The following is a 16,196-nucleotide window of genomic DNA, read 5'->3' as shown; positions in this document are numbered from 1 at the left end:
GGTGGTAGTTGGTGTTATTACATTTTGATCTAAAGTACCTGCCAAAATGTTTAAGCCATTATGGAGAACAGATTTCATTCACATTAAACCAGTGAACCATGAGTTTTGTTATGACCCATCCCTGGGCAAAGTTCCCAAAGTTCTTCCAATCCCAGACAGATGGTCCAAATTGTTAAGCCCCTGAGTGAGGACAGATGAATGAGCTTCCTTTCACTATTCATCCATCCCCTCTGTTAGTTGCAACAAAGTTAACATATAGAGGATCCCTCTTTTGTAGAACAAGTGAAATTATGTTTTAAAAGGAGTTATGTTTTAACCAGAGTTGAGTAAAAAGTAAAGTTGCCATAGCCTCAGAGAACCGCTTGCTCATTAGTGAGTGAGTGAGTGAATGAGTTTAACATGAGGCTCAACATGCCTCAGGTGAGGGGTAAAGTTGAGAAGGTCTGACCTCAGCCAATGCAGAAACTGAATGCTGTTGGCATCACTCTGCAATACAGACTGCCTGTCCTGCCAACTGAACTAACCAACTCCCAGATACGACCCAATAATTGAGAATTTACTGAGCTAACATAAGAGTGAGATTATTGGTTACTAAATGCAAAAAGAAGTAGTAATGTAACACACATATCAACAGATTAGAAATATGGCACGATTCCAAGAAAAAGATAAAAGCTAAAAGATTATCTAGATCCATTTCTCGGGTAGTTCCTGAAGTATATAAAGTAGAACATTGCTAGTTGAATGGTTGAGTTCAGGATTCTTGATTTTTACAGGTTATTAACATACTTTTCTCCTGTTCCTTTTGTTGGTGCTTGACTTCCAGCAGGCAGAATGAAATGCTCCTGGTACCAGCAATGCAGGGGGTGACAATTGGTATTCTTCAACTGTGATCTTGACAGCACGCTTGTGGTCTAACCAGGGCAAATACATACAAACCTCGGCTCAATATTGCACCTTCCACTAACAGACCATCTTTCACTACTACACATAGACCAAGCTGCAGCTGGTTTTTACCATTTTATTTTATGTATCCCTGGAAGGACAAAACCCAAAAAGTAAAAGACGTGGCTTTATGTTGAAAAGGGGAGATCATTGGTTTCTCCATAATGACTTTCTGTTTGAAATAGCCCTGGCATTCTACAGGGATGACAGTCCATGAACCCACACACAATTTTCACAGACTACACTGAAACATCTCCTTGGAGTTTTTTGTCTGTAAGAGTCCTTGATTAAAAAGTATCCTTTGCAATTAAAATTTTAATAACATCCATTGTACTTTGTGGTTCTGATCCATTGTAATGACAATATTATTTCGAATTTCATGGATTCTGGCAGAGTCAAATCAAAATGGTATTCTTTGGAGAGGGGAGGAAGACATCATTATGAGACAGTGTGACAACTGCTGTACCCAGAAGGATCATTTTATGGACTAGCATCAAGTTAAGCCATTCTGTTCCCAAAGCGATGTTATCTGACTGTTAGTATCTAAAAATTGCACGGAAGTCCCAAACATCACTGCTGATATGATAATACAATTCCAGTGGGCACCATGAAAGCCAATTTAATTGCTATTAGCTAAATAACAATGGATGAGAATGAGACACTACTTATTTGGAAATAAAAACCCAAATCATTCTTATGTTCCGAAATCATAAGTCAAGGAAATTACTCATTGACAGCAATGGTGCCAGGTGCCCTATTCCCACATAATGTTCCCTCATAGCTGCATAGCACCTCGATGGGTCCATGCAAAGCAAGCAACAAGTGGATTCATTGACTTAAGGTTCTAGAAGCTGCTACCACACAAGGACCTTGGAGGTCTGCACAGTGGCAGAAGAAGTTGAAACATTAAGACCAACTAAAGGATTACAGTCGATTGTGGGCGGCACGGTGGCCTCACAGCGCCAGAGACCCGGGTTCAATTCCCGCCTCAGGCGACTGACTGTGTGGAGTTTGCACGTTCTCCCCGTGTCTGCATGGGTTTCCTCCGGGTGCTCCGGTTTCCTTCCACAGTCCAAAAAGATGTGCAGGTTAGGTGAATTGGCCATGCTAAATTGCCCGTAGTGTTAAGTTAGGGGTATGGGTAGGTTGCGCTTCGGCAGGTCGGTGTGGACTTGTTGGGCCGAAGGGCCTGTTTCCACACTGTAAGTAATCTAATCTAATCTATAATGCGTGTTTCTTCAATGCGAATTGGCTTTAACGTTATTGAAGAATTTAAACCATTATTTGTAGAAAACGAATTTTCCTTACCTGTATCAGCTATAATACTATTCCAGTCCCATTATTTTAAATGGCAAAGCGATTGCTTGATTTTCTTATGACACAAAATGTCACGAGAATGGAACTATTGCATTATATCAGAACCAGCTGTATTTAAACCAAATTGGGCCAAAGAAACAACCAACTTTTTCACTCCAATCGAATGTCATAGGCATTTGTAATTTTTAGACAAAGCAACGGTAGCAGTCAAAATTCGCTACAATACATCTAGTAGCTGTGAAGAGAACTTAAATTGCTGAAATAAGGGTGCTCAATACATACCAATGATAAGTTTTATTAATACATTTATACATTTCAGCATTGTTGGTTTGGCATCATGAGGGCTAAAGGAATCAAAGAATATAATGTGAAAGTGAGCATAGGGTACTGAGTTGGATGAGCAGCCACAACATATTGAATAGTGGAACAGGCACAAAGTAGGCTGACAGCCTAGTCCTCTCCCATTTTCAATGTTTTTAACAATGTACTCTTTGATAATTAAATATTGTTCAAAACCTTGTTTTGAAGATTTCCTCTGGCCATGTACTAAGCATTATAAGGTTGTAAAACTAGTCTTTGTTTGCATTCATTCTATAGGGTATCTTTACTATCCAGTATCTGTAAAGAATTAATGTGTTTGTACGACGATGGTGATTTAAAATGCTGAAAAGCTGATCTAATAAACTTCACATTCATTAAAGAAAGGCTAGAAGACAGATGCAGTTTTATAATGGCCAGTTATATAAATATAACTGTCAGCAAACATTCAACCAGAGGAGTGAGGAATATCTGAGGATGGGTCACCGAACCCAAAATGTTAACTTGTTTTCTCTGCACAGATTATGCCAGACCTGCTGAGCTTTTCCAGTAATTTCCTGCTTTTGTTTCTGATTAACAGCATCTGCAGTTCTTTGGCGTTTTATTGAGGAAGCGTTGAAGTTTGGTTCCCAGTTTGTAATGAGCTAGCTGACCTCAACTGAGACAATGGTAGTTGACCTGAACATAGTAGATTAGAGAAGCATCTGACTGCAATATTGCAAATCCAATTGCAAATTGCATGAGACATGAAGTCCAAAATTCTATCCTCATGTTTAAACTAGAAGAATTGCATTTTTGGCTGAGATACCTGAGTCATAGCCATGGACGTACAACAGTGCCTTCAAGGAAAGAGGGGACAAGAATTCTTGATAAAAGTAAAAGCAAAAAGGAAAAAAACACAAGAAGCAACGAGTGCATTGTGCTTTTGCAAAAAAAATGCTTAAAATTGAAACTGCTGAATTTATACATCTTCACAATCATCAATTTGAAATCCTATGTTCAGCAGTGCCCCGCCAAATTGCCAAATGGAAGCCTCCCCCATAGAAGAAGGAGAAAGGAAAAGGAAGAGTGATATTATACTAATTTTAGCACACCTCCTAACACAGTGCTTCCCAAAGGTTTTTTCATTGTGGCTCTGTTTTGGCACTTGAAGTGATCATGACTACTGATCGGTTAGAATGGTGGGGAATGGGGGTGGGAGAATCTGTAAGGGAAGGAGAACTTGTAAAGTGAGAGAGTTGGGGGACCAAGCCAGTTAATCCAGAGTGTTAAACAGAAAGCACCTACTTTGGACTGGGTTTTCCAAAACACTCATCTGGTCTCAGCTAATTAGGCCACACCTGTAGTGTTTGTAATACATTAAGACAGCTGGATCTCATAGAATATGAGTTCCCTAACTGGGGCTGTTAACCTCATCCAATCAGGGACCCCTGGCTGACAGATATAAACAGGAGTGTCTCTGTATTGTATGCACCTTTTTAATGTAACTGGACTGTCTTGTATGTATAAATGTCATTGTGACTGTTTGTAATGATTGAAACTGGGATTTGAAGTTTGTCCTCATTTCCCTGAAAACCAGTTGAATGTCAGGGTTTGGGACCTGGCTTTGCCATTCCCCTCCCTTGTAAAATTGCTGTTTCTTTGTGTACAGCTGTTAATGTTAATTCTTTGGTAAACTGTGAATTGTTTAATTTAAAAAAAAGGAGTGTCAGAGGTTCTGCTCTCTCTCTCTGAGGAAGCTGGAACAATGTCAAGTGCTATACATGTGTAAATAACGGGTGACTTGGTGACAGATTACAGGGCTCTGTGAAACTATTTCAGTAGTGATGCGAGAAAAAAAAATTCTCCTGGAAAAGTTCACTTCCAACAGTCATCTTTGTGTTAGGGAAGCATATCTGACACCATTTTGGAAGCTTGATTCATTTGATCCAGCCATTGAAGACTGGGTCCATTCTGTGGAAAGGATAAGTTATTTTTTTTCAGGCTATTGACATTGGGGCAGATGAAACTCAACAGGTAATTCTTCTGACAGCTTATGTATCTGGATCTTTTTCAGTTATTAGGAGCCTCACATTTCCTAAAGCACCAGATATTACAACTTCCAAGAGTTGACTGACTTAGTTAAGGAACATTATGACGCAAAGCGTCCTCTAATTCTGAGACATGATCGGTTTTCCTCAGCAGTTCAAGAACCGGGGAGTTTATGTCAGAATTTTTGAAGAGGTTAAGATGACTGGCAGAGGCATGTGACTTTGATTGAACAGTTAGTGAGTTACTGAGAGACCATTTCGTATGTGGGATTAATAATGTAGTCATGCAAAAGCGCCTAATAACTGAAGCCCAAGTGGACTTCAAACAGGCACTACAACTGACTTTGTCAATGGAAAACATGACAAGTGGATCGTATGAGCTACAGCATGTGTCAATGGAAGTTGACATCCTCGCCAGACCAACTGAGTTTTGCAACACCACTTGAGTGAAGCAATTGCATAGCCTCACTCAGGATATATCTGAAACTGAGGGACTGTAGGTCAGCTCACAGCAAAACAAAGTCAAGCTTCAGCCATATGGTTAACATTTTCTTCAGAATCTGGGCCAGCAAGCCATTGTAGTTGCTGCCAATAGGTGGACTCGAGACATCAAAAGAGTCACAATAGGCCTGAGAAAACCCACCTACATCTGGCTCGGAATAGCTCAATTGCTCAGCAATATCCAAATCAGAATCAATCAAAATAAACATCTGGTTAAATGGTCACCCAGTTCTAATTAAGGTTGATACCAGCTGACTGCAGAATCAATGTTTAACAAAATTCGCTCTGACTCAAACCCTTAGGCTTGTGTGAAACCTTGACGAAACTGAAAACATATCCTGAGAACCTTTATAAATTATGGGAACACCTTCGGTTCTGGTCTTGTATCAGAAGCAGTTTAGTTAGCACTGATTGTAGTAAAAGGCTCAGACCCAAGCATGATGGGGTGAAATTGGTTGAGAAAGATTCGGCTTGATTGGCTCAAACATTTTTTGATTAGTAAATGACTGCCTGACTGAAATCCTAATTAAATGCCCATAAGTTTTTGAGGAAGGTCTATTTATTTATTATATTGTCACTTGTTCCTAACTACAGTGAAAAATGGATAGTGTCGCTGCATTTTGGCACCATCTTGGATTACAGAATAAATTACTAAACAAATTGTGTAAATGGTAAAATACTGAGTAAGGTAATATTGAATTAATATTACTAGAACTGAATGAGCTTCTAAAATTCATCTTTCCATCTCTGCAGATTTCACCCTCTCTGCTCCTCCAGTCACCACTGTCCAACATCCAGGTGCACATTATAGACTTTCAGAACCAGATTTGTGGTCTCCATACAGAGAAACTGGATAAGATGAGATTCTAGTCATTCTTAAGTGTTTAGCCATGCTGGCCATGTAATCCCCACAAGAGCTTGATCGCCCCATAATTGATGTTGCAGATGCTGTCAGGCCTGAGGCTTCCTGATCACGCCATTGTCACAGATACCGGGGGAACTCTCTCATTGCCACGCTGGTTCGACCTTCTCCATGCTGTACAAACTCGTTCTCCACAGAAGGTAGGTAGATTAAAGAAATAAAGAAAAGATCAGTAAAAGAAAAAAAAAGAAATACAAGCAGACGAAGCAGATGAGTTCCAGACAAGAGTTTGCATGCTGTGATGCTACTTCGTCGCCATCTTGAATTCATTAGTCAAGAGATCAAAGGAGCCAAGGCCAACTTACATGTTGACTAGGAAGCATTTCCATGATTCTGCAAGACCTAGCAGGCTGAAAAGTGAAGAAATGATCAACCCAATACAGTTTGTAGAATGTGCTGCATCCGATTATATTGATTGTGAAGCCCAATGGGTCAGTTTGTCTGTGTAGGTATTTAAAACAAACAGTAAACCACTTCTTGCAGCTAGATGAATACCAAATCTCTCACATAGAGGACTTGTATGCAAATCTGGGGTTGGGTGTGGGGTTTGGGGGCTGCTATCTTTCATGAAGCTGGACATGAGCCATGCGTACTTGCAATTGAAGTCAGAAGAGGATTCACAGAAATATGCTATAATTAATACCCATAAGGGCTTGTATCAACATTTAGAGTATCATCAGCCTGCACCATTTTTCAGTGGATGATGGAGAATGTTTCACAGGGTCTATCATAGGTTGTGTTTTGGAGAAAATCACCAGCCTTGGAGTCAGAGTCAGGGTTCATCAACAGAGTTAATTGTACAAGGAAGCTCTGAGGAGAGAAAGACACCAACAGCAGAGTGGTCAGCTGCGATTCTTCTCTCAACCCGGAACACGTCAAGATACTTTTATACATTCTGTGATATACTAGATCTGTGATGATGTTATTGTCTCTGTAACATAGTTTGTTGTAAACATTGCAGAATCGTTAATAGTTTCAGTGTCAGTTCCAGCACAGCCTTTGTTAATTTCAGCATGGTTGTCAGTTTCAGGGCAGACATTGCCAGTTTCAATTGTCTGCGTAGAAGTCCATTGCTGTAGTAATGGGCACTAACTGCTCTTCCTGAGAAGGAGAATTATTAGCACTTTGTATTGAGTCTGTATCAAACAGTTAGCATTTCTATCAAAGATGTTGGCTGGACCTAGACACTTAGGCAGGCAGTATATGCTATTTAGGTGTATTCTTTCCTCCACCTGCCTTAAACTAATCAATTAGGTTGTAAGTGCATTGTACTGGCATCCTGGTGGCCCTAGGTAGTATCTGTGATTACTCTGCTGTCTCTCTCCATATTGTGATCCAGCGGACATCTGGTGTGTCAAGTGGCCAACTTATGGTTCAGCAGCCATCTTGTGTGTCCGTATGCCTATTGTCACCCTGCCCTGTGCCATCTCCCACTTCAGTTGGCATTTATCTGGATGACTCGTCACTAACAGGGAAGACCAATACAGAGCATTTAGAGAACTTGGACATAGTCTTTAGATGTTTCTCCAAGGTGTGTGTTTCAGGTACCCCAAATGAGCTATTTGAGCTACAGAGTTGATAAGGCCAAGTTACACTATTTGGAAGATCAAATGAGGGTGATCAAAGGTGCCCCAGCTCCCACATCTGTACCAGACTTTAAGTCTTTCCTCAGATTAGTGAATTATTATGGAAAGTAACCTGGCCTCCATCCTGACACCTTTATAACTTGGTCAGCCTCAGAAATAGTCCTGTATCCAAGATGTGATCTTTCAGGAAGTGCAGAAGTATGATCCCAAATGAATTCTACTGCTGACATGCGATGCCTCCCTGTATAGTATTGGGGTAGTGTTGGCTCACAGGTGACTTGATGAAGAGGAATGCCCAATAGCATATGTTTCCCAGACTTTGGCTGATGCAGAGCGCAAAAATACCCAGATAGAGTAGGAAGGTTTGGTGGTCATCTTTGGTATGAGAAAGTTCCAGTAATACCTTTAAGGGTGTAAATTTATAATAGTAAAAGAAGACAAAACCCTGCTAGAGATACTCAAAGAGGATACTGCCGTGCCATCCATAGCTTCAGATCAAATTCAGGATTGGGCTGTCATTCTAATTATGTACAATTATAAGCTGGAACATCGTCTGGGAGGCCAAGTAGTAAATATGAATGCTTTGAACCGCCTCTCATTGGCAGATACATCACTGGTGGTACCATAACTGGAAGAGTCCCCATTCTGGATTTAAACTTTCCCAGACACCTTTCCGGTCACTGCTGACAGTATTGGACTATGGATGAAAAAAAGATCTGGTCAGGGTGAAACTAAAGCAGCTGATACTGATGAGGGAAACAAAAGGGCCATCATAGCCAGATTGAAAACCTTTCTGGACCCAGTGAGACCCAATCACTGTACAGGATAGCATTTTATTATGGGGAGCAAGAGTGATTGCCCTGAGCAGAGGTTGGTCATTGAGAGGTTTTTTAGATTAGATTACTTACAGTGTGGAAACAGGCCCTTCGGCCCAACAAGTCCACACCGACCCGCCGAAGCGCAACCCACCCATACCCCTACATATACCCCTTACCTAACACTACGGGCAATTTAGCATGGCCAATTCACCTGACCCGCACATCTTTGGACTGTGGGAGGAAACCGGAGCACCCGGAGGAAACCCACGCAGACACGGGGAGAACGTGCAAACTCCACACAGTCAGTCGCCTGAGGCGGGAATCGAACCCAGGTCCCTGGCGCTGTGAGGCAGCAGTGCTAACCACTGTGCCACCGTGCCGCCCCATGAAATGGTGTCCAAAATGAAAGTGTTGGCAAGAAATTATGTAAGGTGGCCAGGATTGGATGCGTACATGCAGTGCCCAGAGTGCCAACAAAGACAAAATTACCACCAGCATCTCCCCACATTTGTGAGAATAGCCAGGTAAACCCTGGACTCGGTTACATACAAACTGTGTAAAAACAATGACTGCAGATGCTGGAAACCAGATTCTGGGTTAGTGGTGCTGGAAGAGTACAGCAGTTCAGGCAGCATCCGAGGAGCAGTAAAATCGACGTTTCGGGGAAAAGCCCTTCATCAGGAATAAAGGCAGAGAGTCTGAAGCGTGGAGAGATCAATTAGAGGAGGATGGGGGTGGGGAGAAAGTACCATAGAGTACAATAGGTGAGTGGGGAGAGGGGATGAAGGAGATAGGTCGGGGGCAGGGGGAGGGTGGAGTGGATAGGTGGAAAAGAAGATAGGCAGGTAGGACAAGGCATGGGGACAGTGCTGAGCTGGAAGTTTGGAACTAGGGTGAGATGGAGGAAGGGGGAATGGGGAAACTGTTGAAGTCCACATTGATGCCCTGGGGTTGAAGTGTTCTGAGGCAGAGGATGAGGCATTCTTCCTCCAGGCATCTGGTGGTGAGGGAGCAGCGGTGAAGGAGGCCCAGGACCTCCATGTCCTCGGCAGAGTGGGAGGGGGAGTTGAAATGTTGGGCCACAGGGCGGTGGGGTTGATTGGTGTGGGTGTCCCAGTGATGTTCCCTAAAGCGCTCTGCTAGGAGGCATCCAGTCTCCCCAATGTAGAGGAGACCACATCGGGAGCAACGGATACAATAAATGACATTTGTGGATGTGCAGGTAAAACTTTGATGGATGTGGAAGGCTCCTTTAGGGCCTTGGATGGAGGTGAGGGAGGAGGTGTGGGCATAGGTTTTGCAGTTCCTGCAGTGGCAGGGGAAGGTGCCAGATGAGAGGCTGGGTTGTAGGGGGGCGTGGACCTGACCAGGTAGTCACGGAGGGAATGGTCTTTGCGTAAGGCGGAAAGGGTTGGGAGGGAAATATATCCCTGGTGGTGGGGTCTTTTTGGAGGTGGCGGAAATGTCAGCGGATGATTTGGTTTATGCAAAGGTTGGTAGGGTAGAAGGTGAGCACCAGGGGCGTTCTGTCCTTGTTACGGTTGGAGGAGTGGGGTCTGAGGGCGGAGATGCGGGATGTGGACGAGATGCGTTGGAGGGCATTTTTAATCACGTGAGAAAGGAAATTGCGGTCTCTAAAGAAGGAGGCAGTCTGGTGTATTCTGTGGTAGAACTGGTCCTCCTGGGAGCAGATACGGCAGAGGCGGAGGAATTGGGAATATGAGATGGCATTTTTGCAAGAGGTAGGGTGGACCATCCAGGACCTCATCACCTCAGGGGTCATCTCCCAGACCATCCAGGACCTCATCACCTCAGGGGATCTCCCATCCACCGCCTCCAACCTCATAGTCCCACAACCCCGCACCGCCCGTTTCTACCTCCTGCCCAAAATCCACAAACCTGCCTGCCCCGGCCGACCCATTGTCTCAGCCTGCTCCTGCCCCACCGAACTCATCTCCCAATACCTCGACACGGTCCTGTCCCCTTTAGTCCAAGAACTCCCCACCTACGTTCGGGACACCACCCACGCCCTCCACCTCCTCCAGGATTTTCGCTTCCCCGGTCCCCAACGCCTTATTTTCACTATGGACATCCAGTCCCTGTACACCTCCATCCCCCATCACGAAGGACTCAAAGCCCTCCGCTTCTTCCTTTCCCGCCGCACCAACCAGTACCCTTCCACTGACACCCTCCTTCGACTGACTGAACTGGTCCTCACCCTGAATAACTTCTCTTTTCAATCCTCCCACTTCCTCCAAACTAAAGGAGTTGCCATGGGCACCCGCATGGGCCCCAGCTATGCCTGCCTCTTCGTAGGATATGTGGAACAGTCCATCTTCCGCAACTACACTGGCACCACCCCCCACCTTTTCCTCCGCTACATCGATGACTGTATCGGCGCTGCCTCGTGCTCCCACGAGGAGGTTGAACAGTTCATCAACTTTACTAACACCTTCCATCCCGACCTGAAATTCACCTGGACTGTCTCAGACTCCTTCCTCCCCTTCCTAGACCTTTCCATTTCTATCTCGGGCGACCGACTCAACACAGACATCTATTATAAACCGACTGACTCCCACAGCTACCTGGACTACACCTCCTCCCACCCTGCCCCCTGTAAAAACGCCATCCCATATTCCCAATTCCTTCGTCTCCGCCGCGTCTGCTCCCAGGAGGACCAATTCCAACACCGCACAGCCCAGATGGCCTCCTTCTTCAAGGACCGCAGATTCCCCCCAGACGTGATCGACGATGCCCTCCACCGCATCTCCTCCACTTCCCGCTCCTCCGCCCTTGAGCCCCGCTCCTCCAACCGCCACCAAGACAGAACCCCACTGGTTCTCACCTACCACCCCACCAACCTGCGCATACAACGTATTATCCGCCGCCATTTCCGCCACCTCCAAACGGACCCCACCACCAAGGATATATTTCCCTCCCCTCCCCTATCAGCGTTCCGCAAGGACCACTCCCTTCGTGACTCCCTTGTCAGATCCACACCCCCCCACCAACCCAACCTCCACCCCCGGCACCTTCCCCTGCAACCGCAGGAAATGTAAAACTTGCGCCCACACCTCCACACTCACTTCCCTCCAAGGCCCCAAGGGATCCTTCCATATCCGCCACAAGTTCACCTGTACCTCCACACACATCATCTATTGCATCCGCTGCACCCGATGTGGCCTCCTCTATATTGGTGAGACAGGCCGCTTACTTGCGGAACGCTTCAGAGAACACCTCTGGGCCGCCCGAACCAACCAACCCAATCACCCCGTGGCTCAACACTTTAACTCCCCCTCCCACTCCACCGAGGACATGCAGGTCCTTGGACTCCTCCACCGGCAGAACACAACTACACGATGGCTGGAGGAGGAGCGCCTCATCTTCCGCCTGGGAACCCTCCAACCACAAGGTATGAATTCAGATTTCTCCAGCTTCCTCATTTCCCCTCCCCCCACCTTGTCTCAGTCGGTTCCCTCAACTCAGCACCGCCCTCCTAACCTGCAATCCTCTTCCTGACCTCTCCGCCCCCACCCCACTCCGGCCTATCACCCTCACCTTGACCTCCTTCCACCTATCCCACCTCCATCGTCCCTCCCCCTAGTCCCTCCTCCCTACCTTTTATCTCAGCCTGCTTGGCTCTCTCTCTCTTATTCCTGATGAAGGGCTTATGCTCGAAACGTCGAATTCTCTATTCCTGAGATGCTGCCTAACCTGCTGTGCTTTGACCAGCAACACATTTGCAGCTGTGATCTCCAGCATCTGCAGACCTCATTTTTTACTGGGAAGAGGTGTAATCCAGGTAGCTGTGGGAGTCGGTGAGTTTGTAAAAAATGTCAGTGTCAAGTCGGTCATCATTAATGGAGATGGAGAGGTCCAGGAAGGAGAGGGAGGTGTCAGAGATGGTCTAGGTAAATTTAAGGTCAGGGTGGAATGTGTTGGTGAAGTTGATGAATTGCTCAACCTCCTCGCGGGAGCACGAAGTGGCGCCAATGCAGTCATCAATGTAGTGGAGGAAGAGGTAGGGAGTGGTGCTGGTGTAATTACGGAAGATCGACTGTTCTACGTAGCCAACAAAGAGACAGGCATAGCTGGGGCCCAGATGTGTGCCCATGGCTACCCCTTTGGTCTGGAGGAAGTGAGAGGATTCGAAGGAGAAATTGTTAAGGGTGAGGACCAGTTCGGCCAAACGAATGAGAGTGTCAGTGGAAGGCTACTGTTGGGGATGTCGGGAGAGGGAAAAACGTAGGGCTTGGAAGCCCTGGTCATGGTGGATGGAGGTGTAGAGGGATTGGATATCCATGGTGAAGATGAGGCGTTGGGGGCCGAGGAAACAGAATCTTGGAGGAGGTGGAGGGTGTGAGTGGTGTCTCGAACGTATGTGGGGAGTTCCTGGACTATGGGGATAGGACAGTGTCAAGGTAGGTAGAGATGAGTTCAGTGGGTCGGCCAGGGTGGTCAGGCTTGTGGATCTTGGGAAGGAGGTAGAACCGGGCAGTGCGGGGTTCCCAGACTATGAGGTTGGAAGTTGTGAGTGGGAGATCTCCTGAGGTGATGAGGTTCTGTATGGTCTGGGAGATGATGGTTTGGTGATGAGGGGTGGGGTCGTGGCAGTCCTTTCATGGATGTAACATTCTTAATCATTGTAGACGGCCACTCAAAGTGGTTGGATATGGATAGAGTTCATTCAGCAATCACTGGAACGATTGTAGAAAAGCTGTGAACATCATTTGCCTGACATGGGCTCCGAGAAGTTGGTCACAGACAATGGGCCATCATTTACCAGCAGGGAATTTAAGTATCCCTTAAAATTGAATGGCATTTGGTATAAAAAGGACCATTGTCCAATGGTCTGGCAGAAAGAGCAGTCCTAATTTTGAAGGCAGGCTTAAAGAAACAGCCCACAGCTTCATTTGTTACCAAATTAACTGTGTTCCTATTTGATTATCGAACTACCTCTGATGCTACTGCAAGAATAGCTCCAGCAAATTTGCTAAGGGGGAGAAGATGGCACTCCAGGTTAAACCTGATCTTCCTGGACCTGGTTGGGAGAGTGAAACAGCATCAGGAATGCCAATATAATCAATAAGACTCCTCTAAAGGAGCAAGATAGTTTACTTCATGAGATGAGGTTTGGTGCCGAAAACACACATACAGCCCAACACGGGTAAGAGACATGGTCGGTGCAAGGTCAGGTACCATGATGTACAAAGTTCTGGGAGGTAAGGTGGTCCTGAACAAGCACGTAGACCACATGAAAGCTATAAACTCGCGAACAGGGCAGAAGCAAACATATACAGCCCCTCAAAAATATCCAGAAAATCTATCAGAAACTGGGTTCTCTTCCTCCATCTAGTATCAAAGAAACCTCTGAGTTTTAGGTGGACACAGTGGATGTCATAGCTTTGATGCCTTTACTGCCTAAAGAAGAGCATAAGTTTCTTCCAAGATGGTCTAGGTGTAAGAGGTGCTGAGGTCCAGTACTTGCCATCTGCATCCAAGGCTGAGTCGGAGGAACCAGATCCGATGCAAAACATTCCAGGAAAAGTTACAAGAAGCCGCAGGCTTATGTTCCCAAGCTTAGAAGGGAAGAAATGTAGTCATTGTATTGAGATCAGCCAGATGGATCTCATTGAGTTCCCTGATTGGGGTTGTTAGCCTCTTCCAATTAGGGATCCCTGGCTGACAGGTATAAACAGGTGTCAGAGGTTCTACTCTCTCTTAGAGTTTGCTCTGAGGATAAAAGAGCCAGACCTGTGTCAAATACTACGCACATGTAAATAACAAGTGACTTGGTCTCTGAATACTAGCCTCTGTGGAATGATTTCAACACCAATAGTTAAAGCAGAAACCTAAAGTGACCATGCAGCTGTTAGCACACAACTGGAGCTATATGACAGACATTGCTGCCTTGGTGCTTGTGATTCTGAAAATTTGTTCAGCGACCCTGTTGGGGTCTACAACCAACCTTGGGAAGTTCTGCCCCAATAGCTAGTTGAAGCCTTGGCAGATGGCTTGGCTTCATTCTAGTTTTACCTCTTTGCAAGATTGTTTTCTTATCACCCATACAAGCTAAATAATAAGTACTATGCAATGCACTAAAGCATGATAACTTTTTATTATAGAAAAGTGCACATTTATTCAAAGTTTTTAAAAATATGATTATATTTGTATATGGTGAATATTATCATAACAATCAGTCAAAGAAAAAGATTTGGACTTTATTACCTGTACTCAAAGTAACAATCACTCAAAAGGAATGCTGGGAGTCTCTCATTTTTTATCCATTTAATGCCCTGCACAGGATCAAGGTACTAATATTGGAGAAAAAATAAAATTAATGTTGTTTGACTTTATCAAGTTACAATCTTTTTAAAAACAATGAAGCAAAGATATTTGAAACATGTGAGTAGATTATTTAACATATTTCATTATTGTCATCAAACAGGGTAAATCAATCAGATTGAAGTTTTCTCAGAGACAGCAAACCAGGAAGTAAAGGACAGAGGTGTTCTTCACTTTTCACAGAGAGAGAAATACTTACGACATAAACATGGCTAAAATATTATTAACACATTTCAGAAAAATACAATATTTTAGAAACATAGAATATTTTTATCATAATGGAGAAATTTAACTTTCCACAAATATGAAATTATATTCTTATGGCTGGAGAAATTTGCCAGCAGCGATTAGGAACTTGCTTCACCTTTAAAACTTAATTACACTTCAATAAAAAGAAAACTTTTTCAAGGTTTCTATACTGTAAGTAAGAGGGAAAGTTTTTTGTCAGTTCAGTCATTTCTATGCAATTGTAGTGTGCGGAGATTTCAAAGGCACAACCTGTGGAGAAGCATTGAATCACTGACAGTAATTCTTACATTTCATTGAATGTATACAGACTGCAGATGTTGCTGTCAGTTTTAAAGCAGTAATGATGATGAATCCTACCAGTTTTGTTTCATGACTACAGAAAAACAGGACCCAACGTTATATTCTGTTTGCTCCTCTGATGAATGGTAATACCCATGATCTATATCTATCTTTCTTGTTAAAATATTGTACCTGAACAGGGAATTCCATTTTTAACTCAGATTTCTTTTCAATCATTAGTACTCATAAGTACACCATCACTGGTCACATTACTAAGGATGTAATAACAATTTGAGGTGGGGGGGGGGGCGGTCTACTTACCTTTACAATAAACTTGTTTTCAAATTTTAGATCCAGAGCAGTGATTTTTTCAAATTGAGGATGTCTTTCTTGGGATTTGAGTGTCGCATTGTAGATGGGGTCCATAGGACTATATGTATGTACCAATTGTTTTAACTGCTTCAACAGATTTTTCTTTGCATTGTCAACTATTTCAAATGTCTCCATTCGTTTGTTAAACCAAATTGGCATTGGAAAATTCTGCAAAATAAAAAGTGAAAGCTAATTTAATACATACAGACAGAACATTGATCTTGTTCCAAATATGTTCCAAATATGTTGTCAACTCTCTAGGATTGGCCCTGAATTCTTCAGGAATTAGTGATTAAACGTCTAGACACTGCTGCAAACTACCACTCTATTCTTCTCCTCACTCTATTGTATTTTTTTTCCTGGATTTTCCCTCTCAGTTTTAGTCCTTAGTTTTATTTTTACAATTCCTCACTTTAGACATCCATTATTCACATCAAAAATCTTCCATTACAAAACCTTATAACCAGGAAGAGTCAGTTCCCAAATACTGAATTTCTCCAATTTTAGATGAATGCTG

The 16,196-nt window shown here is 44.0% G+C and overlaps 1 protein-coding gene across 1 annotated transcript in view; it reads right to left on the bottom strand.

Annotated features, from left to right (window-relative positions):
- Nucleotides 1–16,196, bottom strand: part of LOC132815204 (regulator of G-protein signaling 22-like) — a 153,018-nt gene that overhangs the window by 112,682 nt on the left and 24,140 nt on the right. Inside the window, exons 4-5 of the mRNA XM_060824020.1 lie at nucleotides 15,629–15,847; nucleotides 8,240–8,313 (exon numbers count right to left, since the gene is read on the bottom strand). Of these exons, the coding sequence (XP_060680003.1) occupies nucleotides 8,240–8,313; nucleotides 15,629–15,847 (293 nt within the window). The remainder of the gene's footprint in view (nucleotides 1–8,239; nucleotides 8,314–15,628; nucleotides 15,848–16,196) is intronic.

The sequence above is a fragment of the Hemiscyllium ocellatum genome, chromosome 4 (assembly GCF_020745735.1).
Source record: "Hemiscyllium ocellatum isolate sHemOce1 chromosome 4, sHemOce1.pat.X.cur, whole genome shotgun sequence".
Taxonomy (NCBI): Eukaryota; Metazoa; Chordata; class Chondrichthyes; order Orectolobiformes; family Hemiscylliidae; genus Hemiscyllium; species Hemiscyllium ocellatum.
The sequence above is the reverse complement of the archived record's forward strand: the minus strand, read 5'-3'. Positions and strand labels throughout refer to the sequence as shown.